This window comes from Felis catus, chromosome C2 (assembly GCF_018350175.1).
Source record: "Felis catus isolate Fca126 chromosome C2, F.catus_Fca126_mat1.0, whole genome shotgun sequence".
Taxonomy (NCBI): domain Eukaryota; kingdom Metazoa; phylum Chordata; class Mammalia; order Carnivora; family Felidae; genus Felis; species Felis catus.
In genome coordinates this window covers 49036008-49060312 of record NC_058376.1, presented here as the reverse complement: position 1 = coordinate 49060312, position 24305 = coordinate 49036008, and the positions used below count along the sequence as shown (strand labels likewise).

At 33.7% G+C, this 24305-nt stretch overlaps 1 protein-coding gene across 7 annotated transcripts in view; it reads left to right on the top strand.

The window, feature by feature from the left end:
- The window catches only part of SENP7 (SUMO specific peptidase 7), a 155601-nt gene that overhangs the window by 101836 nt on the left and 29460 nt on the right, over window positions 1–24305 (top strand). For all 7 annotated transcript variants that reach the window (XM_023260102.2, XM_023260100.2, XM_023260099.2 and 4 more), the window contains 6 exons: window positions 1986–2107; window positions 5857–6041; window positions 7100–7439; window positions 8498–8652; window positions 11251–11397; window positions 16592–16625. In XM_023260102.2, the coding sequence (XP_023115870.2) occupies window positions 1986–2107; window positions 5857–6041; window positions 7100–7439; window positions 8498–8652; window positions 11251–11397; window positions 16592–16625 (983 nt within the window). The remainder of the gene's footprint in view (window positions 1–1985; window positions 2108–5856; window positions 6042–7099; window positions 7440–8497; window positions 8653–11250; window positions 11398–16591; window positions 16626–24305) is intronic.

The window sequence follows — 24305 nt, the reverse complement described above, 5'->3', positions numbered from 1 at the left end:
GTTTAGCAAAAGCTTTGGATATTTTGTTTGTCTTTTCAAAACACTAGCTCTTGTGTTGATCTTTTCTATTGTTTTTCTGGTTTTCATTATTTATGTTCTGATCTTTGTTATTCCTTTCTTTCTGCTAACTTTGGGCTTAGTTCTTTTCTGTTTTTTAATGTGTAAAGTAAGCTTGTTTATTGGATTTCTTGTTTCTTAATGTAGGCTTTTATTATTATAGACTTTCCTCTTAGACCTGTTTTTGCAGCATTCACTAAGTTTTGATATATTGTGCTTAAATTTTTAATAGCTTCAAGATATTTTTTGGTCTCCTTTTTGATTTATTCTTTTTTAATATTTATTTATTTTTGAGAGAAACAGAGAAAGTGAGCAAGGGAGGGGCAGAGAGAGAGGGAGACAGAATCCCAAGGAGACTCCATGCTGTCAGTGCAGAGCCTGACGCAGGGCTCGAACTCATGAACTGTAAGGTCATGACCTGAGCTCAAACCAAGAGTTGGACACTTAACTAACCTAGCCACCCAGGCGTGCCTCAGTTTCTTCTTTGACAAATTATTTGTTCAGGAATTTATTAGTTAATCTCCATGTATTTGTGAATATTTTAGCTTTTCCTCCTGTTTTGGTTTTTATTTTAATACTGTTGTGGTTAAAGATACTTAGTATAACTTAAATTTTCCTAAATTTGCTACAACTGTTTTTATGGTCTTCCATATGATTTATAGTTGTCATATGATTATGAATGTTCTGTGTGCACTTGAGAATTGTGTATTCTGGTGCTATTGGATGGCATGTTCTATAAATGCATATTAGGTCAATTTAGTTTAATGTATGCTTTTAGTACAGTGTTTTCTTTTTGATTGTTTGGTCTGGATGATTTATCCATTGCTGAAAGTGGGGTATTGAATTCCTTTATTATTATTAAGTTTTCATTAATGGTGATGTTGGGCTTGTCCTTCCAAAACTTGTTTTTCACACAACCTTATATTTTATATATTTAACCTAGTACCCTATAAATTATTCATTCTATAGGTAAAATTTGTTATCACACTCCAAACTTTATTTTATACCTAACTGTTGATATATGAACCATGCTTGGAACATATTAACAATTACCTTTGGGTTATTATTATTATTTTTAAAGTTAATTATTTTGAGACAGAGAGCACACATGCATGTGTGTGAGTGGGAGAGGGGCAGAAAGAGAGGGAGAGAGAGGATCCCAAGCAGGCTCTGTGCTGTCATTGTGGAGCTCAGTCCCACAAACTGTGAGATCATGACCTGAGCTGACGTTGAGTTAGTTGCTTAACTGACTGAGCCACCCAGGCTCCTCTGGGTTATTATGTAAAAAATAAATAAATAAATAAATAAATAAATAAATAAATAAATAAATAAATTTTTTGATAAAAAGAATTTTTTTTTTACATTTATTTTTGAGAGACAGAGACCAAGTTGGTGAGGGGCAGACAGAGAATGAGACACAGAATCTGAAGCAGGCTTCCAGCTCTGAGCTGTTAGCACAGAGTCCGACGTGGGGCTCGAACTTACAAATTGTGAGATCATGACCTGAGTCGAAGACAGATGCTTACCTGAGTCACCCATGTGCCCTGGGTTATTATTTTTTGATTATGTATAGATGCACTTATCATGTACTTCTGTCCATGGAATTTGTACTTTTTAAACTTCTTTGATGTATTTAAATACTCTTATTATTCTTTTGTTCATTTTGCATGTGCCCATTTCTGTGGTATCCATGTGTTCCCCCCCCCCCCAAAGAAATAGGGAGAATTTATAGTAGAGTAGGGATGAGAACTTACTTCTCAAATATTATTTCAATATTCTTTCTTTTGTTCAGATCATATACTCTGCTATATGGGACTGTATTTTTAACCAACTGGATTTTTATCTTGTATATATATATATATATCAATTAACTTCTTAATTCATTTGGACATAGAAGAATTGAGTATAATATTTACTTTCTTTTGCAGGGATTCACAACCAAGTAAGACTGTAGATAATAATTATGCAAAGCAAGCCTCACACACTAAAGAAAAGCAAAGAGATGATGATGATGGCATTTCTCTTGTAATGTCTGATGCTCAACCTAAAGGTTTGTGAACACTAGAAAATTTTTGTCGTTTGAATTTTTGTCTTTTTCATTTATAATAATTTTTAAGTTATAGTTAACTTTATTTAATCTTACATTTAAAGGATCTGTGAAAGTAAAGGGAGATTATTTAGCAACACAAAGGAAATTACAAAGTTTGCCATTTGTACATTATAGTATTCATTTCTTGATTTATTTACTGAATCTATAAGTTAACATTTGAATATCATTTCTTTTTTGTTGTTGGGGCTGGGCATACAGCTATACAATTATAATGTTAGTTTAGCTATTTGTAAGTATTATTTCCATGGATATGTCTGGTAATAATTGATATTACTGCTAATTTGATTATTATTCTTAGCTTCCCACTGTCTATCCTCCTATGGCATACATTCTTTATTCATTAGAATTTCTCTCAACTGTAGGATGATGCCTTTACAAGCCACTATTAGCAAATTTAAAAGTAAATACATCCCAGACTTCTGAACATTCTTTTTAGGCCTCCTTGCATGTGTAGGGTTAATTAATTGACTTTACTACTTTTTGTCTTTCTTTTAAGATTTTAAAATAATTTACAAAATTTTGCACCAAAACACTTAACTACATTAGTCACATCTTGTGGAACACATATCTTCAGGGATCTCTTGGATTACTGATTGCTTTTTTTTTTTTTTAAGTTTATTTATTTTGAGAGAGAGAGAGAAAGAGGGAGAAAGTGAAGCATGAGCAGAGAGAGAGGAGATAGAATCCCAAGCAGCCTCCACACTGCCAGTGTGGAGCCTGATGCCGGGCTCAAACCCACAAACCATGAGATCATGACCTCAGACAAAACCAAGAGTCAGACGTTTAATTGACTGAGCCACCCAGGCGCCCCGCGATCACTTAAAACTGGTTGAGATCTTTATTTTCTGAATGATTTCAGAAACTATTCATGAGAAAAAATGCTTCTGCAATGGCACTATGCAATAATTCTTTGCGCATTATTTGAAACACAGCTATTTACAATTTGTAGTAGTTTTTTTCATACAGGAGGAAAACTTAAAAATAAACTAGACTAATAACCAGCTTCAACTCTTATGAGGGCAATCTGGAGAAAGCATTTTAACTGTGTAGACATAATCTTTCTTTTTTTTTAAATTTTTTTCTTTTTTTCTTTTTTAACGTTTATTTATTTTTGAGACAGAGACAGAGCATGAACAGGGGAGGGGCAGAGAGAGAGGGAGACACAGAATCGGAAACAGGCTCCAGGCTCTGAGCTGTCAACACAAAGCCCGGCGCGGGGCTCGAACTCACGGACCGTGAGATCATGACCTGAGCTGAAGTCGGATGCTTAACCGATCAAGCCACCCAGGCGCCCCTAGACATAATCTTTCAATTAGCTACTAAGCCCTAGCTGCATAAAATGAAAGACATTTATTTTCTTATGGATTGTACTTTTCCCAGAAATAATTCTCATTAATTACCAAATAAAAAGTAATTTGTATAAGTTGGCTCAGTTCACATACTATTAAGGTACTGTGAAACCCTCACATTCCACTGATTTCCTAGATAGAGTAGAAATAGTTAAATAAAAAGCTTTCTGATTTATGTCCTTTAGTATTTCTCCAAAGTCACAGTGAAAAAATGCATAATAAAAGAAACACTTCATAGTTTCTTAGTACCTACTCTGGAGGTTCTTTTCAGAGATAAAGTGTTGTTAAGAAAAGTGACTATTGAAACTATTGAAACTCATCATGTTTCCATACTACAGATAATTGTGTCCAGTACCAGTTTTTTAATATAAGCCCATAAATTAATGGGAATTCTGAATTAAACTCCAGGTTTGCCCTTCTTTTGTGGTATATTAAGTTTGTCTTGTGGAATTAGCTTTTATGAAAATAACATATTGGGGAAAAATTTATTTTAAAGGTTTTATTTATTTTTAAATGTTTATTTTTGAGAGAGAGAGCGCGTGCATGCACAAGTGAGGGAAGGACATAGAGAGAGGGACAGAGGATCTGAAGCTGGCTCTGCACTGACAACAGTGAGCCTGATGCAGGGCTCAAATTCAAGAACCATGAAGTCATGATCTGAGCTGAAGTACTGTGCTCAACTGACTGAGTCACCCATGTGCCCCTTAAAGGTTTTATTTTGAAGTAACTCTGTACCCAACGTGGAGTTCAAACTCACAACCCTGAGATCAGTTGTATGCTTTACCAGCTGAGCCAGTGAGGCACCCCTATATTGGAAATATTTAATATTTTGTTTACAGGAATTTGTCACTTTAATTTTATATACTAGCAAGTTAAATTGTATATGTTATGTAGGCAGAATCCTATTTTTACAATGGCAAGCTCTATCTAATACATTCTTGTTTCCCATGGTATAGTCTTATGAATAGTAAATAAACTGAAAGAGGAAAATTCTTGTATAGTAGCGTTTTTCTCAAGCCCCTTTTCTCAATCTTTTTGCTGTAGTATTTATGTTTAGAAATTGTAATTTGATGCATTTATATGTAGAAATTATATTCGACTACCTTTACAAAATTACAAAAAAATATTGTGCTTTTCAAAATATTGTGTTGATTATTTAGGAGGATATTTTAATTTTTGGGAGAGTGAAGAATGTTTTCTCTGGCAATTGGAAGACTCTTCTTTTTATTCTTGTTTTTAAGTAGGCTCTGCTCCCAGCATGGAGCCCAGTGCAGGGTTTGAACTCATGACCCTGAGATCAAGACCTGAGCTAATATGAAGTGTCAGATGCTTAGCTGACCCAGCCACCCAGGTGCCCTGCAAATTGGAAAACTGTTGATCGTCTTGGAGTTTTGCCTTAATTATGCCCCACTGCCTACCTTTTAAGCAATGACAGATATAATGAATGTTAGCTGTTAGGTTTCTGTGAAGCTAGAATAAGCAAGAATAGTCTGAAGAGAAGGTGGGTAGTATTGAAGAACTTTGAGTGAATGGAGAGGTCAGGCCCAGTGTTACATAAATTATCAGTTAGGAGTTGAAGGAAGCTGCTTTGTGATTTTGTTTACATAAACTTTGGGTTGGTACTTATATAGATTCGGAAAGAAATATAATTCAGGATAATCTTCAGTTGGTTAGGTAGAACTTTTTGGAAAGTATTTTTGTATACTGCATATATTTGCTAACTGAAATACTAAGCATTTTTAGTAATAATTGACATGGGTTTCAAATAATGCTTTGTTGATTTAAAAAATGGAGCATTTGGTAGACTTATTGTAAACTTAAAACGAGATCTTGAGTTTTAAAAAAAAGAAACAAACAAATTGATAGTGACTAATACTCTTTGTAATTATTGTCCTTTTTCACTTACAAAGTACATACATGTATATAACACTCAAATTTTAAAAAGACAACTAATTTCTAAAGTCACAATGAATTATCAAAACATTTTAAGATTGGAATTTTCCAAATTTTATTAACACCCCTCCCCCCCACCATTCTTTTTGTATTACAGTCAAATGTAATTATAGCAAGAACAAAACAAAACATGTTTTGATTGCTTTGCTTCGGTTACTAAAGAATACTCCCTTTTTATGTTTTCCTCATTCATTATCGTACAGTGAACATTTATTTTGTCGATGCAGTTTAAAATAGGGTATTTCTTTATATTCATGTTCAAGTGAACTTCGTTTTAAATTAGTTTTAAAAGTTGTGTAGCAATTTTGATGATGCTTATTTGAGCTCTTCTAAAAGGGATTCTTTCTGTACTTTTTGGCCATATTTATGTTTCTTTTGTTTTTTAAGACCTCAGTAGTGGAAGTAGAGGTTGTGATCATCTTGAAGAGGGGAGCAAAAATAAGGATGATACATTTTCTGATTCAAAAATGGAACCCACTCTGACTTCCAGGAAGAGAAAGAAAAGGCTTAGAAGTAATTTACCTGATTCTCATAATTCTACTTCTTCTTTGTATGAGTCAGCAGAACAGATAGTAAGTATAGGTATTTAGATGTCATGTGAAATAATTTATGCTATGATAAAAATGAATTGACTATGAATTAGATATTGTTCTTAAGCTTTCTGCTTTTGTCATCAGATTTCTTTCTTTTTTTGGCAATTTTTTAATTCTTTGGTTTTTAAAAAATAATTTAAATGAAACTTTTTTCAGTAATATAGCTATTAGAGCAAATTTGAAACATGAACAAGTAAAAAAATTAAATTATGTTCCTTCTCTGATACCACTCCTTACTTAGTAGTTTGGTATTTATCCATCAGAATTGTTTTATTTTCTCTTACTTTAACAAATACTATTAATACTCTATCCATACTGTCCAGTCAATTGCTTTTTCATATGCTGTGTAAAAGTACTACCAGATTTCTTTGATCGGTAGTAATTTACTTGCCAACTTCTTGAAGCCTTTCTCTGCCTAGAGTTTAGGGAGTTTGTTGTATGTAAAGAATTATGATACTTCATGCACACATTACCTATTTTCAAAACTTAGTATACAGTTAATAAAAGTATAAGAAGATAATTTTTTTACTCCTTTGATTCACAAGGCCTTTCAGAACTTTTCAGGACCTTTGAGTTATAAACATGATTTAGATTTAAATGGTAATAGCAGTGTGAAGGCAGTGATTGATGAATAGTTTTTCATATTGTTTTCCTAAGTTTTAATTTTTTGCTTTTGTTAATCACATGATGTCATATGGCCTCATTACTTTTGCAAAATAAAATTGTAAAAGAAAAGTTCCTCTTATTCTAAGTTGACTTAGTTTGTGGGAGACCATCTAAACCACTTGTAAATACGTATGGGAATTTCCATATCCTGGCCTTTTAAAAAAATGTTTGGGTATTTGATTGGACAGACCAAACTCTCTATCTTTTTACTTGGGAGACCCTGGCAAGAGTAATATAGTATAATTGTGTAGTTTTCTGTCCCTGTATAATATTTTTATATTTATATTCTTCTTTAGGAATTCAAACTTTAAAAAATTCTTTAGCCAAATTTGAAAAGTACTAATTTTTTGTGTGCATTTATTTATGTTCAGATAAAACAAGAAAATGACTCCACAGTATCTGCCGAGTTTAAAAAGTCAAGTGAAAACTATCATCAAGACTCAAAAGTGCTTGAAGAAATTACACCTGAACCTATAGAAAGTGATTTTGCTAAACTATCCTCACTTGATAGTCAGGAGTTGGCTTTGAGTGCTGCTCCCAAAAGTACCTCTGACTCTTCAGCCACTGAAACTTTTGAGAGCTCTAGTTCCACTGATTCCATGGGGAATTCTACCCTGGTTGAGAAGAATGAGAGTGAGTTGAATGTAATAGAAAAGCCTGCTTTAAGTGAACACAGTGAAGGGAGCCAGTCTTTGGTATCCGTTGAACCAAGTAAGTAACAGTAGGATTGTAATATCTTTTAATTTTCTGTGCTTTAGTTAGTTGTTCTGTTTCTCCTCTCAAACAAATTTTTCCGAGGCAATAAGCTGTTTGTACCATCACTGTGGAATATATTAACTTGAGGAAAAAAAAAGACCTGGAGTTTTGGGACTTTGTTGTAGTATTAATTTAGGTAAACAGTGGATTACTTGAAGGCAGGAGTATTTTTTTTTTTTTTTTTTGTGAACTGTCATTCATCTCCTCAGTAGTTTTTATTTTTTATTTTTTTAAGTTTATTTATTTTATTTTGATAGAGCAAATGTGCATGAACACGTGCTTGAGATAGAATGAACAAGCAGGGGATGGAGAGAGAGAGGGAGAGAGAGAATCCTAAGCAGGCTTGGCACTGTGCGTGCAGATCTCAAGTGTGCGTGAGAGTATGAACTGAAGCAGAATCAAGAGTCAGGTGCTTAACTGAGCCACCCAGGGGCCCCAGCTCAGTAGTTTTTAAAAGGATTCTGGAAGGACCATTATTATTGACATTTTGGTTGATGAAGCTGAAGTGCAGAATTTGAGTGCTATATAATTATGGTCATTAATTTTGATTTATTTGCAAGTGTTTGGTACACTCACATGGTACAAAAAAAGGTTTTAAAGGATATACAGTGAATAGTCTCCCACATCTTCTCTTAGCCATCCATTGTTTCCTTCTGGAAGAAACTGAATGTAACTGGAGTTACAGTACAATTTAGAGTGGTGGCATAATACATTTTTATTATTCTAACTAGAACTTGTTCCTAAGTTCTCCTCATGTCTTTATCCATTTTTAAATGTCTTGATCCTCCAGAAGGTGAGGTTGTAGGTAACTGCTAAATAATAGCAGTGATATGGAATATTGCATTTAACTAGTATAAATCAGATAATGAATGGTAGTCCAGTTTCTAAGTTGAACAAAGTTAGATGATTAAATTTTAATGGTATTATGAAGGGATATGTTGCTTCAATTGGAAAGTTTTCTGTTTGATGTGTGATTATTGCGATACATTTAAAGAATGATTTTTCCTTTTTAGTTGTTGTTTCCAGTGATGAAGAAGGACCTGTTGAACATAAAAGTTCAGAAATTCTTAAGTTACAACCTAAGCAAGACCATGTCATCACTAATGACAATGAGAGTACTTCTGAAGCAACATTGTCAGAACCATTGATGACATGTGAATCTGTACAGGTAATTTATTTCTGCTTTCTCATAGATTAACAGTGAAATATACACTATTGGCTAACGATTGTTTCTTTCATCAAGCAGAATATTATTGTAAAAATTACAAATTTTCTTAGTTTGAATTTTGAGATAATTTTCATATTAGTTTGAAGGAAATGTGTAGTTCTTATTTTGAAGTGATTATTTTTTTGTCATTTATATTTTTTCATTCTAAATATTCTATGACTTGAATACTTTTTTTTTTTCTTAAAGATTCTAATTGGGCAGTTAACCACTTTATCAAAATTTCTTAGAATTAAGCAGTTGCCAATATTAGTCTGTCTGGCCTTCCAGTACTGTGATTACTTTTTTCCTCACATGCTCTTAAGGCAGCATGATATAGAGGAATGAACATGGCTTATGGAGATTACAGACCTGGGTTCAAATCCTGGCTCTGTCATTTGGGCAAGTCACTTAACTTCTTTAAGCCTGAGTTTCCTCATATGTTCCATGAGGATAATAAGATTATTTTAAGTGAAGTAACATATGAAAGCATTTAGAAGAGTGAAGCGTTTAGAGAGAGAAAGCATTTAGAAAACCTATCAATGTGGTAAGTCCTTTGTCTTCTCCTTCTTACAGAAAATAATAAATGGGAAAGGTCTTGTTGGTTTAATGTCAGCGAGTTGTGTTTTGACAGTACTATAAGAGTGTAGCTGTAAAATGAGGTTCAAATCATTTGTTTTCAGTATTCATTCTTATTATCAGCCTCTAATTATCCTATTTTAAAGAAATGATTATCAATGCAGATAATTTGATTATGATAATCATAATCATTAATCATAATCGTAATGATTATGGTAAACTTCTGTTGGTTTGTTTTTTAATAATGTCTGAGGCTATTATCCTCTAAGGTGTGATGAAGAATTAGGTCAGTTCTATAAAAAGTCTGGTGGTCTGATTATTGTTTCACTGCTGTTTCTATTGCATTTGGTACTCTATACAGAAAGCACCTTAGCAGCTACGTTTGGAAGTTTTGTTAAAATGTAGCCATTTTTGCTTGATTGGGCAAGTAGCCTACTTAATGGTTTAGTTGTATTTGTAATGAAAACCATGTCATTATTGATAAGGAGTTCAAATTTCTAAATGAATTATAGTTTCCTTGGCAGTATATACCTTGATAATGCAGTGTGAAATGATCATATTATAAGAAAGTAACTTTTTTTTGTAGAACTGACTGAATATGATCGCAACTAGGCAATAAATAATGTGAAGACCTACTAAGATCTATAGGGCAGCATACCTTAATATCTCCACACCTTCCTTTGTTTTCAGGTTTAAAGGAAGTTATGAGAAACATGGGTTGGCCATTTTTAGGAGGTAGTTAGTCTTTGCAAAATTTGAGGCCCCAATGAGAAATTCTTTTTATCCCATCTTCTCATTTTATCACTTAAAACACACACATGCTTACAAACAGTTAGCTGTCTGACTGACTAGAATCACCTGTAGTTGATTTAGTACCTGTTCTTTAAGGAATAAGAACAGTAGAGTAAGCAATAAAAGATGAGAATGACAAAGATTTTTTTATTAAGCAGATAAACGCGTTTGTGAGCTGAGTGAAGAATAATGAGTACTGCATGTGTTTCAGAGTAAGAATAATCGCATTTCCTAGAGGTAGGAGGAGAGTGAATACACATGCATAATTGCTCTTGTGGTAATTTATTTGGTTGTTAGTGATGTTAGGGTTAAAGAGGAATAATGTATCAAGGGTAGGGAAATGTGGAGTTCAAAAAGTCATTTGAAAGCAGTTTAAAATTCAGAAGAGATTGTGGGAAACAGCTGCTGCTGATACTTCCTGGTAGTCTATTCTAATTTAAAAGTACAGTTATGTAGTTGTTTGGAAGCACTATGAATTTTGAAGTTTTAGGCAACTGGTTGGCTATTTTCAGACATGGAAAGAGTAAAAAGCATATAGATTTGATATAACAGATGATTCTTAGGTACTTACATCCCTTGAAGTGCATTACCTAAGAGCATCATCTTGGTTTATGAAGCAATTGTATATGGTTGAAATAACCCTTGACCTGGAGATAGAAACCTGGGTTTGTTTCATCCTAACTTCATGACCTTGGACAAGTAACTTAACCAATCCACACATCTATTAGTTTTACTTATGAAATGGAAAAAAAACAAAAACAAAAAAACAAAACACCCAGACTACCTGATGGGGTGGTTATGGCGATTAAAAGAGATAATATTTAGGAACTCATTTTAGGCTAAAATACTATGTAAATCTTAATTTATTTCTGTTGAGCTAAAAATGAATAAAGCCTATTAGGGAATACTGAATTTACAATCATGGCTTTAATATAAAGGAAGATATATTTCTGGAGTTTAGGCCTATGGAGTTAATTTAAGATTCAACTATTAAGAGTAATAGTCTCAAAGTAAATCATATACTTTTTAAGAAAAAAAAATCTACATAAGTATTTTTTCACAGTAAGAACAGTACAAAATCCTTCATAAACGCATTAATAGTAATTTAAAGAAGTATTTCACTTTGAAAATCATTGTCACATTTGTATAATACTTAGGGTTATATGCATTTTATAATTTATTCCTTGTTAGGCTTCATCTGAAATATGTCCATATAATCCTGTCATGGAAAACATTTCCTGTATTTTACCTAGTAATGACATGGATCTACAACTGGATTTTATATTTACTTCTGTTTATATTGGTAAAATAAAAGGAGCTTCTAAAGGTTGCGTTACAGTAAGTATATTTAATATGTTTTTGTTTTAGATTTTGGACAAAGCATTTACATATTATCTTTTTTTTTTTTTTTTACTACAAATGAAAATAGAATTGAGTTTAATTTTATATGGGACATTTTGAATATATATTATACCTACTTTGATACATGTCTTTAATTGGGGGAAATCCTAAAATCATAAGGGAATATCTTAAAATTACATCTTTGATCTGACTATTCTAATGAAGATCATGTATGAAAATCATACACAGTACTGATATTCCTTGGGTTCCTAAACTTATTTGGTGGTAAAGTAAATTTTTATTCAGGGTATAGTTGAGAGCAAAAAGAAATCTTATTTTGCTGGCTTAAATTGTAAACTGAGTTCATCAAATTCCTAAATTTATTTAAAGGTCTCCAGGAATAGTTCTTTTCCATTTTTTTTCAGTGTTCTGTCTCACATATTATATTATGAAAACTATACTGGATTTTACTCTGGTCTCTATATTTTCTATTTCTGCCTATTAAAATTCTAACTATCTTTTAAAGTTTATCTGAAATACTTCCTCTTCCAGGAAACCTTTCCTGATTTTTCTAACCAGAAATAACTTCTCCCTTTACTATGTACTTATAACACTTTGTACATCTGTTGTAAGATTTATTCTTTGTGTTCATAATTGTTTTTACATTTTTGCCTAAACCTCTCAATTTTAGCCTTTAAACATCTTGTGGTGAAGAGCCATACTTTTATTCGCTTTTACATATTCCATAAATGGTTCACACCTAAATAGGCACTTAAAACGTTGGTTGAATTGTATTGACCATGTCAGATTATAACTGAGGTATTCTCCCAGAAGTTTTATTAATATTTACTGTGTTAGGGATAGGGCAGGGAATATTAAAATGGTAAGACATGGTCTCTGTTTTCATGGAACTTGTAGTCTAATGGAAGAGACAGACACATAGATAGATATTTTGTACAATGGAAATATGGACAAAAAGGGTGCATATGGGAATATCTGTGTGGAAGGATCAGAGAAGACTTCACAGAGAAGACAGCATACGATTTAAGACGTAAAGTATATGTTTACTTGGTGACCATGCAGGAGGAAGACCTAATTTCATGTATAAATCTAGCAAATTCTGTGTTCTACAAATAGTAGTAACTTGTGATATAGTTAAAATTGCTTTGGATGAAAACACAAGAATAGTTTGTTTAAAATTAATATTCCCTAAACAGTAGTTTTTAGATATTAATGATTTTGGCATGCCTGGGGTGATATTACAATTTTTTTCTGTTAAGGAATTTCATGCACTTTTTACAATCTTCACTCCCCTTATCCCCATTTTACTTTTTTATTTTAAATTCAGTTTAATCACTTTTTTTCTGTTGGTTTCTTTGTGATGGTAAAAAACTAGATAATATAAATATATGACAACAATTGATTAGTCAGGGGAGGAAAATCCAACATAAATATTCAGCAGTGGATTGTCATTAGTTAATATATTAATTGTATATTACAGTTAGGTGGGCTTGTTATGGGCAAAAAAGAAGACCAAACAGAAAAGCAATTGAGGGGTGCCTGGGTGGCTCAGTTGGTTAAGTGTCTGACTTCGGCTCAGGTCATGATCTTGCAGTCGTGAGTTCGAGCCCCACGTCAGGCTCTGTGCTGACAGCTTGGAGCCTGGAGCCTGCTTTGGAATCTGTGACTCCCTCTTTCTCTGCCCCTCCCCTGCTCACGCTCTGTCTCTCTTTGTCTCAAAAGATACATAAGCGTTAAAACAAATTTTTTTAAGAGAACAATTGAATAAAGAAACATTTAAAGAATACCTATAATCTTGCTTGCCCAGAGACCATTGCCAGTAACTCTACAGTGTATATATCATTCTGTATTCTTCGTTAGATACATATATATGTTTAAATCAAAAGCATGTGACATATATACTGTTTTGTAACTTGCCATTATTATATGAAGTTAGTTCATGTACCTATTTGGGGGTATTTGTGTTGTCCTTAATTCCTGACTATTGGGACATTTTGGTTGTCCCAGTATTTGTTATTGGTAGTAGGGGAGTGCAAATACTCAATAAATGTGATAAAGTAGGTTTTAAAAATGTGTTTCATGTTTGTTGGAACATTTGTTATAGTTGAAATGAAAACTTAAATGTTTAATTAAAAGAAAATAATTTAGTAAAATAAAGCAAATATATGCAGGTATAATATATGTATATGAAGAAATACTGAGAAGAATTCTACAAAAATTAAAAGTTATGTTACAAAGGAGAGAGCATAAGCAATTTTAGAAATTAAAAATAATGAATAACATGCAAAAGGGAAAAAGGGAAAAATCTTAAAACTTTCAAGGATTCGGGCACTTGGGTGGCTCAGTTGGTTAAGTGTCTGACGTTGGCTTATGTCATAATCTCATGGTTCATGAGTTCACACCCCTGATTTGCACTGTCAATGCAGAGCCTGCCTGGGATTCTCTCTCTCTATCTCTCTCCCTCTTTCTGCACCTCCCGCACTCGCATGCGTGAACTCACTCTCTTTCTCAAAATAAATAAATAAACTAAAAAAAAAAAACTTTCAAGGATTCAAAAGACATATTTATTTTTATTATTTTTTAATGTGTATTTACTTTTGAGAGTTGGGCAGAGAGGGAGGGGGATAGAGAGAGATAGGGACACAGGATCTGAAGCAGCTCTGCGCTGATAGCACAGAGCCCCACGTAGGACTCGAACTCACAAATTGTGACATCATGCCCTGAGCTGTAGTCGGACGCTTAACTGATTGAGCCATCCAGGCACCCCTCAAAAGACTTTTTATATAATCTCTTTTCAGACACTGTTCATAATGCTCTGTAACTTAGAAATTGAAGAATTTTTTGTGGGGGAGTAAATAAGATAATTAAACTCAGTCATTTTCCAGATGTTTAATGAGTTTTAATGTGTTGTTATAGATTAGCTAGAGATAGATATTGTTCTCACTGTCATGATAATTACATTTTAGCTAAACCTGAAAAATACCTAGAGTGGGAAACTATTTACTTAAATTAGAGCCCATTTTCATAGAGTTGGACATTTAAGTTAGTATTATTGTTTTTTAAAGTAGAGAATGCTGCAATGGACGTGAACATTTTAGTTTTTATTTCTCAACTTTGTTGATAGTAGGACAAATGTTTATTAAGTACACATTGTGTTCAGAGAACTATACTGGCGTTTGTAAGAAGTTACAAAATGGATATGGTATGATTTCAGAGAACTGAGTTTACCTTACTCTGACAAAAACATCTGCCTTATTTTCCCAACAGGGGATTAAATTTTTGCTGGGAATAGGGCTTTGCTTTTGGGAGAGGTTACATGTTGTCTTAGTCAGCACACAAAGGTGTAAATGAATATCAGATCTTTGCCATGCTGAAAGATTTGGTAGGACAAGAATGCTTATTGTGGAAGAATGAGAGACTGATGACAAAGTTGAGGCCAAGATACATAAATACACTACTTCTAATTCATAATTTTATAGTAATGTCTATAAAAACTCAAAAGCAAACATTCCTTATATTCATTTTTCTGTAACTAGTTATTTACATTTGCCAAGATATATTTTATGAGATTAAAGACACAGTGAAATAAGTCAGAATTTGAGAAAGGAAAATATACAGCATATATATGTGTGTGTGTGTGTATGCATATATATCTATATAACAGTTGTGTGAAAGTGACAGAATAATGAGATGTATTTGACTAAATTAAACTAGATAATACACTTAATCAGATGCTGTGTCTGATGATAATAGCTCCTTTTGATTAGGCTTTTAATCTAAAGCTGATAGAGGTTCAGTAAGTTACCTAAATTTACCTACTTAACTGTTTGTGTAAGTGGTAGAGTTAGAGATAGGATTTGAACCTCAAATTCAGCTTTTAACTCATATGTCCATTTGCTTGAATTTTGCTTTAGCGGCTGACTTAGACTCTGCAATATGAGTTTTATATTTATGAAACTACAATATGAAGTAAGTCTTAAATTAGAAAAAGAAATGGAGTCACAGTAACCCTGTGGTTTCACTGGGCATTGTTTGCTACTTATTTGGAACTCTGTTGGTAGTTAATTTAGGTATCCATGTACCAAGACCCTTTTTGATTTTGTTTTGTGTTCACAGACTGTACCCTTCATTTGGTAAACAATTTCACAAATGTATTGATCAAAAGAGAACCTGAAAAATAAATAAATAAATAAATAAATAAATAAATAAATAAATAAATGTAATAAATGTGTAAATAAATAAATGTATTGATCAAAAGAGAACCTGAATAATAAATAAATAAATAAATAAATAAATAAATAAATAAATAAATAAATAAATATTTGGCATTAATGGAAAAACAAACTTAAGAGCACAAGCCTATTTTAGGTAGAACATGTAAGATTTAGGTGCTCCACGATTCTTGAGTTTATTGTAAAAGCAATACTTAAGGTGATGTATACAAAAGATTCCTAGAGAAAATTAGTGTCCTGGCACAGAAAGAGCAGAAAGAACAAAAACTTGGCTAAATCCTCAGTTGGAAGGGGATTTGTAACATGGAAAGAAATATGAGTGCCGGAATGTCAACAAAGCCAAGAATTAAACCTTGTTTTGTGGTTTATTTACCAAAATCACTGATACCTTGTTGGGTTTCTTGGCAGTTTCGTAAGACTTTGTCTTATTTCCTCTATAAATATTCAGGAAACATTTTTGAAAATATGTTAAATAAAGTCTTACTGGTTTTTATAAATGAGCATATTGAGAATTAAATTACATGTGCTGGGTTCTTCCATAAAAACTAAGTCTTTACATTTTCTTGGTTTATTTATAAAAAGACTTGAGGGGCTGCTGGGTGGCTCAGTTGGTTAAGTGTCCGACTCTGGCTCAGGTCATGATCTCACGATTAGTGGGTTCAAGCCCCACATCTGACTCTCTGCTGTCAGCACAAAGCCTGCTTCACATCCTTTGTCTCCCTCTCTCTCTCTGCCCTTCCCTTGCTCATGCTCTCTCTTTTTCTCTCTCAAAATAAACAAATAAACATTTGAAAATAATACGAAAATAAAAAAAGGCTTGAGCACTTTTAGTATCGACTTTGAATATATACTTGTGTTTGAAAAAGAAAAATTGAAAATTTTGAATGGAAACATACGTTGAGTGGTAACTCATTTTTGCTTTTCTGTTTTTTCTTTAGTTCACGACAAAGTATGTTAAGATCCCATTTCAAGGTAAGCTATCATTGTCTTATGATCTTTTTTTCACTGTAATTTTGAACATAAAATAGCAAAACTTTGAAATCTTTCTGCAGCCATAATTTTTTCCAGTATAGAAATTAAGTAAAACTAAGGTTAATAATGTGTTTCAAGTCAACACTTTTTAAAGCAGCTTCAAAAGGTGTTAAAGTGGGGCGCCTGGGTGGCGCAGTCTGGTTAAGCGTCTAACTTCAGCCAGGTCACGATCTCGCAGTCCGTGAGTTCGAGCCCCGTGTCGGGCTCTGGGCTGATGGCTCAGAGCCTGGAGCCTGTTTCCGATTCTGTGTCTCCCTCTCTCTCTGCCCCTCCCCCGTTCGTGCTCTGTCTCTCTCTGTCCCAAAAATAAATAAACGTTGAAAAAAAAAATAAAAAAAAAAAACAAAAGGTGTTAAAGTGCTTTATAACATTGAAAATAGTAAACTATTGTTTTAATGGCTTGAATAATAAGGGACTCATGGTAACTTTTTGGGATTAACAGAAATAAAGTTTTGATAGCAAGAAGATTTTGGTATGATGAAATGTATGAAAAATAGGAAGTGTAAGGAAAATTTATAATGCTGTACAAAATATGTAAAATGGTTTTGCATAGGAGTTAGGAGACATTTTTAATATCTTTTTCTTATCTGAGTAAAGCAAAGTAGATGTGAAATTGTACCTATAATATGCAAAGACTCAGAACGTTTTCTTATTCTTTCCCCAAGTAAAATCATTTCAGAATAATAATGACACTAAGAAAAATAAGAAGCAATAGAGAATAGTCTCTTTAGAGAATGAATAAGGAAAAGAATGAGGAAGAAAAATATACACAAATATCCACTTCATAAATGAACTAGGGAAGAGAGGAAGCTTCTGTTCCAAGACTGAAGAAGTGATCAAAGTAATTTTAATCAGACTCTGCAGGTACCCATGCACAGAACCACAACTATATATTATGATAATCTAATAATCAGGAAGCTGCTATAAGTGGTAAGAATAATAAGGCTAGGCACAGAATAAATATATTGATATTCCTAATTAGGATGTTTAAACAAGTTATGGAATAATACAACATTAACTTCTAAATAGAAGAAACAAAAACCTATGATTTAAAAGGAAATAATTTCATAAAAGAAAGTGCTTTTTTTCATTAAAAAAATACCTATGTGACAGTGCTTCTCTCATATTCTTTTTTTTTTTTTAATTAACTTGAGGTACAGTTGACATGTAACTTTGTATTGGTTTCAGGTGTACACCATAATGATTTGGTATTTGTATATATTGCAAAATTCCCGACTGTATGTCTAGTTAATATCTTTCCCCATACACAGTTGCAAAAGGTTTTTTTTTTCTCTTTTGGTGATTGATGACTTTAAGATCTCTCTTAGCAACTTTCACATATGCAATACTGTATTAGTAATTATAGTCACATGCTTTAGGGTATTTCCCCGTGACTTATTTATTTTATAACTGTAAGTTTATACCTTTTGACCCTCTTGACCCATCTTGCCCACTCCACCCTCTGTCTTTGGCAACCAGTAATCTGATCTCTGTATCTATGAGCTTGTCTGTGTGTGTGTGTGTGTGTGTGTGTGTGTGTGTGTGTTTTAATTTCACATATAAGTGATATCATGCAGTATTTGTATTTCTCTGTCTTACTTAGTACAATGCCCTTAGGGCCCATCCATGTTGTCTCAAATGACAAAATTTCTTTCTTTTTAGTGGTTGAATAATATTCCATTTTATATACATAACACATCTTCTTTATTCGTTCATCCTTTGATGGATACGTAGGTCATTTCCATATCTTTGCTATTGTGAATAATGGGACAGTGAACGTGGGGGTGCATGCATCTTTTTGACTTAATGTTTTTTCTCTTTTCTTTTGGATAGATACTCAGAACTAGAATTGCTGGGTCGTATGGTAGTTCTCTTAATTTTTTGAGGAAGCTACAGACTGTTTTCCACAGTAGCTGCACCAGTTTACGTTTCTACCAACAGTGTTCATGGTTCCCTTTTCTTTTTTTAATGTTTTATTATTTATTTTTGAGAGAGCACAAATGGGGGAGGGGCAGAGAAAGGGGAACAGAGGATCTGAAGCAGGCTTTGGTGCAGATAGGCTGACAGCAGTGAGCCCAGTGTGGGGCTTGAACTCACAAACCACGAGATCATGACCTGAGCCAAAGTCTTGCACTCTTAACCAACTGAGCCACCTAGTGCCCCAAGGGTTCCCTTTTCTCCACGTCCTTATTAACACTTTTTTTTTTTTAAATAATGACCATTGTGACAGGTATGAGGGGATATCTCATTGTGGTTTTGATTTGCATTTTTATGGTGATTAATGATGTTGAGTGTCTCTTCATGTATCTGTTTGCCGTCTGTATGATTTCTCTGGAAAAATGTCTATTCATTTTCTCTGCCCATTCTTCTTCTTCTTTTTTTAAAGAGAGAGATTGCACATGCATGCCCACATGGGGCAGGATAGGGTGGGGAGGGTGGAGAGAGAGAACGAGAGGGAAAGAGAAAGAGGGTACCTTAAGCAGGCTTCATGCCCAGCATGAGGCCCCTGTGGGGCTCAGTCTCACTATCTTGAGATCATGACCTGAGCTGAAAACAAGTCAGACACTTAACTGAGTGAGCCACCCAGGTGCCCTTCTGCTCATTAAAAAAAAAAAAAAATTTAACGTTTATTTATTATTGAGAGAGAGACAGAGACAGAGTGTGAGCACGGGAGGGGCAGAGAGACAGGGAGACACAGAACCTGAAGTAGGCTCCAGGCTCTGAGCTGTCCGCACAAAGCCCAGCACAGGGCTTGAGCACGAACTGTGAGATCACGATTTGAGCCAAAGTCGGATGCTTAACTGACTGAGCCACCCAGGCGTCCCTCTGCCCATTTTTTAAATGGATTTTTTTTTTCTGTTGGGTTCTCTGGGTTCTTTATATATTTTGGATATTAACCCTTTATCAGATATATGGTTTGCAAATATTTTCTCTCATTCCATAGGTTGCCTTTTCATTTTGTTAATGATTTCCTTTGCTGTGCAGAAGATTTTCAGTTTGTTGTAATCCCACTACATCATCTATAATCTATAAAGACCTGTGTAACAGAGCTACTTCTCAAATATGTATGATACAAACCTCAAAAATAATATTTTAGGTTTTAATAGTTAATATTTATATCTTGTTTCAAATATTGCTTTTATAACTTTTCTGTTCCAAGTGATTTTTGAAAGACATTTTTAATAAAAAATTATGGAAAGGTTCACGAGTTCAAGCCCCGCATTGGGCTCTGTGGTGACAGCTCGGAGCCTGGAGCCTGCTTCAGATTCTGTGTCTCTGTCTCTCTCTGTCCCTTCCCTGCTCATGCTCTGTCTTTCTCAATCTCTCAAAAATAAACGAACATTTAAAAAGTATTTTAAAATTAACAATTAGGGAAAATACTCTCTTCAGTAGTAATGGCTTTATGATTTTGTAATATAAGAGGAAAACATTAGTCTTCTTCCACAAATTCTGTATATGCATATATAAAAATCTTTTATAAACAAGGCATGCATATAAAATGTTTTTATACATAAGGAACCTAGATCTAAATGTTTATTCTTTTTCTGTAGTAGCTGAGAGTAATAATGATTTACATATTTATATTAGCTATTAATTATGTTTGGCTGTGGCTTAAAGAAAATAATTTATTTTTCCTTTCCAAAGAAGAAATCCAGAGGTAGGCTGAAGAGAGCTGATTCGGTATTTCGTTTGGTCATCAGAGGTCCTGGCCCTATTGTTTTTGTACTGTGTCATTCCTAATGTATGACTTCTATTCCTAAGTTTGTCTCATGGTCCACATGGCTGCTTGTACTTTAGTCATCATGTTTGCGTTCTAGGTAGAAAGCAGGAGGAAGGGGAAAATGGTAAACAAACAAACAAACAAACAAAAAACAACACACACATACCACCTATTTCTTGTCTTTTTAAAAAATTTGTTTATTTAGAGAAAGAGTGCATATGCACGGGAGAGGGGCAGAGGGAGGAGAGAGAAAGAGAAAATCTTAAGCAGGCTCCAGGCTCTGTGCAGAGGTCGATATGGGGCTTGATCTCATGACTGTTGTCATGTCCTGAGCCAAAATCAAGAGTTGGACGCTCAACCAACTGAGCCACTGAGGTGCCCCTCTCTTGCCTTTTTAAGGAGGTTTCTTAGATGTGCATGCCACCTAACTTCTACTTATATTTTCTTAGCTAGAAGGTAGTCCTTTGACCACACATCTATTTGCAAAGGAAGCTAGGAAATAGTTTCTAACAGCTAAGTATCTTGGTTTCTAAATAAAATTAGGGTCTGTTACTAAGATCGCTAATAGTGGGTAGGACAGATGATAGACAACTCCCATTTTCAGTTACTGCTATATTCCTGTTACAGAATAAACCAAATATTGGGGGAAAATTTGGTAATGAGGTAAACTTTCCTTAATGATGGTGTTAAATCTTTTTTCTAAAGAAAATTAAGCTTTTATGCCAAGAGGTTGGTACATTTGGATTAGTAATAATTGTCTAGATTGCACAGAAATAATATCAATTATTTGGGGTTGTGAGCTGACTGAGGAAGAAATGCTGAGAAGTTTCCTGAAGGTTTTTACTCTTTTAATCTGTTTGTCTTTGCTGCCAGTTTCACTGACATTTTTCAGAATGGGGAAGTTACATAGCTTATGGATTGGAAGAATTATTGTTGTTAAGATGTCCATACTACCCAAAGTGATCTGCAGATTCAATGTAATACCTATCAAAATCTCAATGACATTTTTTATAGAAATAGAAAAAACAGTTCTAACATCTGTCTGGAACAACAAAAGACCCCAAATAGCCAAAACAGTCGTGAGAATAACGTGGCTGGAGTCCTCACACTTCCTGATTTCAGACTATATTACGAAGCTATAGTAATCAATATAGTTTTGTATTGGCATAAAAACAGACACATAGGACAGTGGAACAAAATTAAGAACCCAGAAACAAACCCAGGCATATATGGTCAGTTAATTTTCAACAAAGGAGCCAAGAATATACAATGGAGACAGGGTAGTCTTTTCAATAAATGATGTTGGGAAAGCTGTACAGCCACAAGGAAAAGAATGAAACTGGACTCCTACCTGTATTATATACAAAAATCAACTCAAAATGGATTAAAGCCTTAAGTGTAAGATCTTAAGCCATAAAACTTGTGAAGAAACTTATCCCCAATGCTTTATTCTATCATTCTTGGCAATGATTTTTTAGGATTCGATACTAAAAGCAAAGACAGCAAAAGCTAAAATAAACAAGTGGAGCTACATCAAACAAAAAAGCTTCTGCATAGCAAAGGAAAGAATCAGCAAAAAAGAAAAAGCATTCTGTGGAATATCTGAGAAGGAGTTAATATCCAAAATATATAAAGAACTCAGAGAATTCAACAGGAAAAAAAAGTCTGATTAAAAAAAGGGCAGAGGAACTGAATACACGTTTTTCCAAAGAAGATATACAAATGGCAAATAAGCACATGAAAAGATGGTAAACATCACTAATCATTACAAAAATGCAAATCAAAACCACAATGAGATATTCCCTTACACCTGTTAGAATGGCTATCATCAAAATGACAAGAAATGAGCAGGTACACTGTTGAGATTGTAAACTGGTACAGCTACTGTGGAAAATGGTCTATAGACTTAAGAAATTACAAATAAAACTACTATATGATCCAGCAGTCCCATTTTTGGGTTTATATCCAAAAGAAATGAAAATGGGATTTTGAGAAGATATATGCACCCCTCATTATTCATGTAGCCAAAATTTGGAAGCCACCTAAGTATCTGTTGATGAATGGATAATTTTGTGGTGTATATGTACAATGGAATATTAATCTTGAGAAAGAATGAAATCTTGCCATTTGCGACAACATGGATGGACCTTGGGGGCCTTTACTAATTGAAATAAGTCAGAGGAAGACAAATACTGCATGATATTGCTTATATGTGGAAACTAAAAAGGCTGAACCATAAAAACAGAGACTAGCCATCATGGTTACCAGGGACTGGGACATGGGGGAAATGGGAAGATGTTGGTCAGAGAGTATAGACTTCCAGTTATAAGATCAATAATGTACAGAATTGTGATCACAGTTAATAATACTGTTATTATATACTTGAAAATTGCTAAGAGAGTTGATCTTACATGTTCTCATCACGAATATGAAATGGTAGTTACAGAGGTGTTAGCTAATGCTTTGATGGTAATTGTTTTGCAATAAATATATCAAATTAACATTAGCTTAAACTTATACAATGTTATATGATAATTTTATGCCAATAAATTTTATCTGGAAAAAATAAAATGAAAGGTCAAAGTAAGTGTAAAAAAAAATATATAAAGCAGAATAGCTAGGTAAAGAGAGAGAGGGAGATAGGGAGAGACAGAGCAGACTTTAAATGGCCTAAGTCAGTATAAAAGACTACAAAATAGATGCAAAGAGAAAGAGAACAAAAGAGTAATGAAAAGAAAAAAGTTTAAAAGTACAAAGATAGAATAGAGGGAGGAATGAAAGGAAAGGAGAAAGGAGAGATAAAGGGATAAAAGAAGGAGAGAAAGGGAGGAAGTTAAGAAGAATGGAAAGCAGGCAGTATACAACACGGTAAGAATAGAGAAAGAAAAGGACAGTGAATAAATTAGACTGAGAAAAGATAAAGAAAAAAAGCTATCAAAGAGAGAAGAAAAAGGAAGTGGCCAAGATAGGAAAGGGGAGGCAAGAGAGAGAAGTTTAAAGTGATGAGTCTCTAAGAATAAAATACAACAGAAATGAAGGAAAGAATGTGGGAATGAGAGATAAAAAGAAGGGTTTGAAAGGAGGAGCCAGTAAGAAAATAAAGTACAATAGTGGACAGTGGGGAAAGAAATCTAAAAGTAACTCAGTCAAAATGCTACAGTAAAAATAAGATTGATGACTGGGTGACAGCTAGATAGGAAGGTAGACAGGTATGTAGGCAGCTGTACAAAATACAAATAGATCCATAGGTAGGTGATGGATAGGTAAGTAGGTAGCTGGAGATTGGTAGGTAGAAGCGATTTTAAAAAGGATTACCCAAGAAAATGTCAATAAATAAGAGGCAGAAAGAGAGTTAGAAAGGGAAAGAAGAAATGTAAAATGTTCTTAAAAATTTCCATGAAATAGAGAGTAAGTAGGCAGGTATGCATGCAGACAGACACAGAGGAAAAAATTGAAACACAGAAAAGGAGCAAGAAAAAGGCATGGAGAAATGGAATAAGGGAAGGAGAGAATGAATGAAGGAAAGAGGAAATATAAAAGAAATAAAGACGTGTTTAAAATGGATTAATTGATTATAAGAAAATATTTAAAAGTAGAATGGCTCGTGTGGGAACATTAAGATGACTAGTTAAGTATGTAAGTACTTATTGTAAAATGCTTTTCAAACTTCAGTGTTGAGTGATATAAATCATCTGGGGTTTTTGTTTTTGTTTTGTTTTATTTGTAAATCAATTCTGATTCAGTACATCTAAGGTGTGGCCTGATATTCTACATTTGTAACAGGTTCTAGTGTGATGCCAGTGTCTCAGGCTCAGAAGTAGATTTTAAGTAGCAAGGTGCCAGGAGATAATAGGAGGAGGAGTACGAAGAGATTTGTTTCAAATAGGTATTCATCTTGA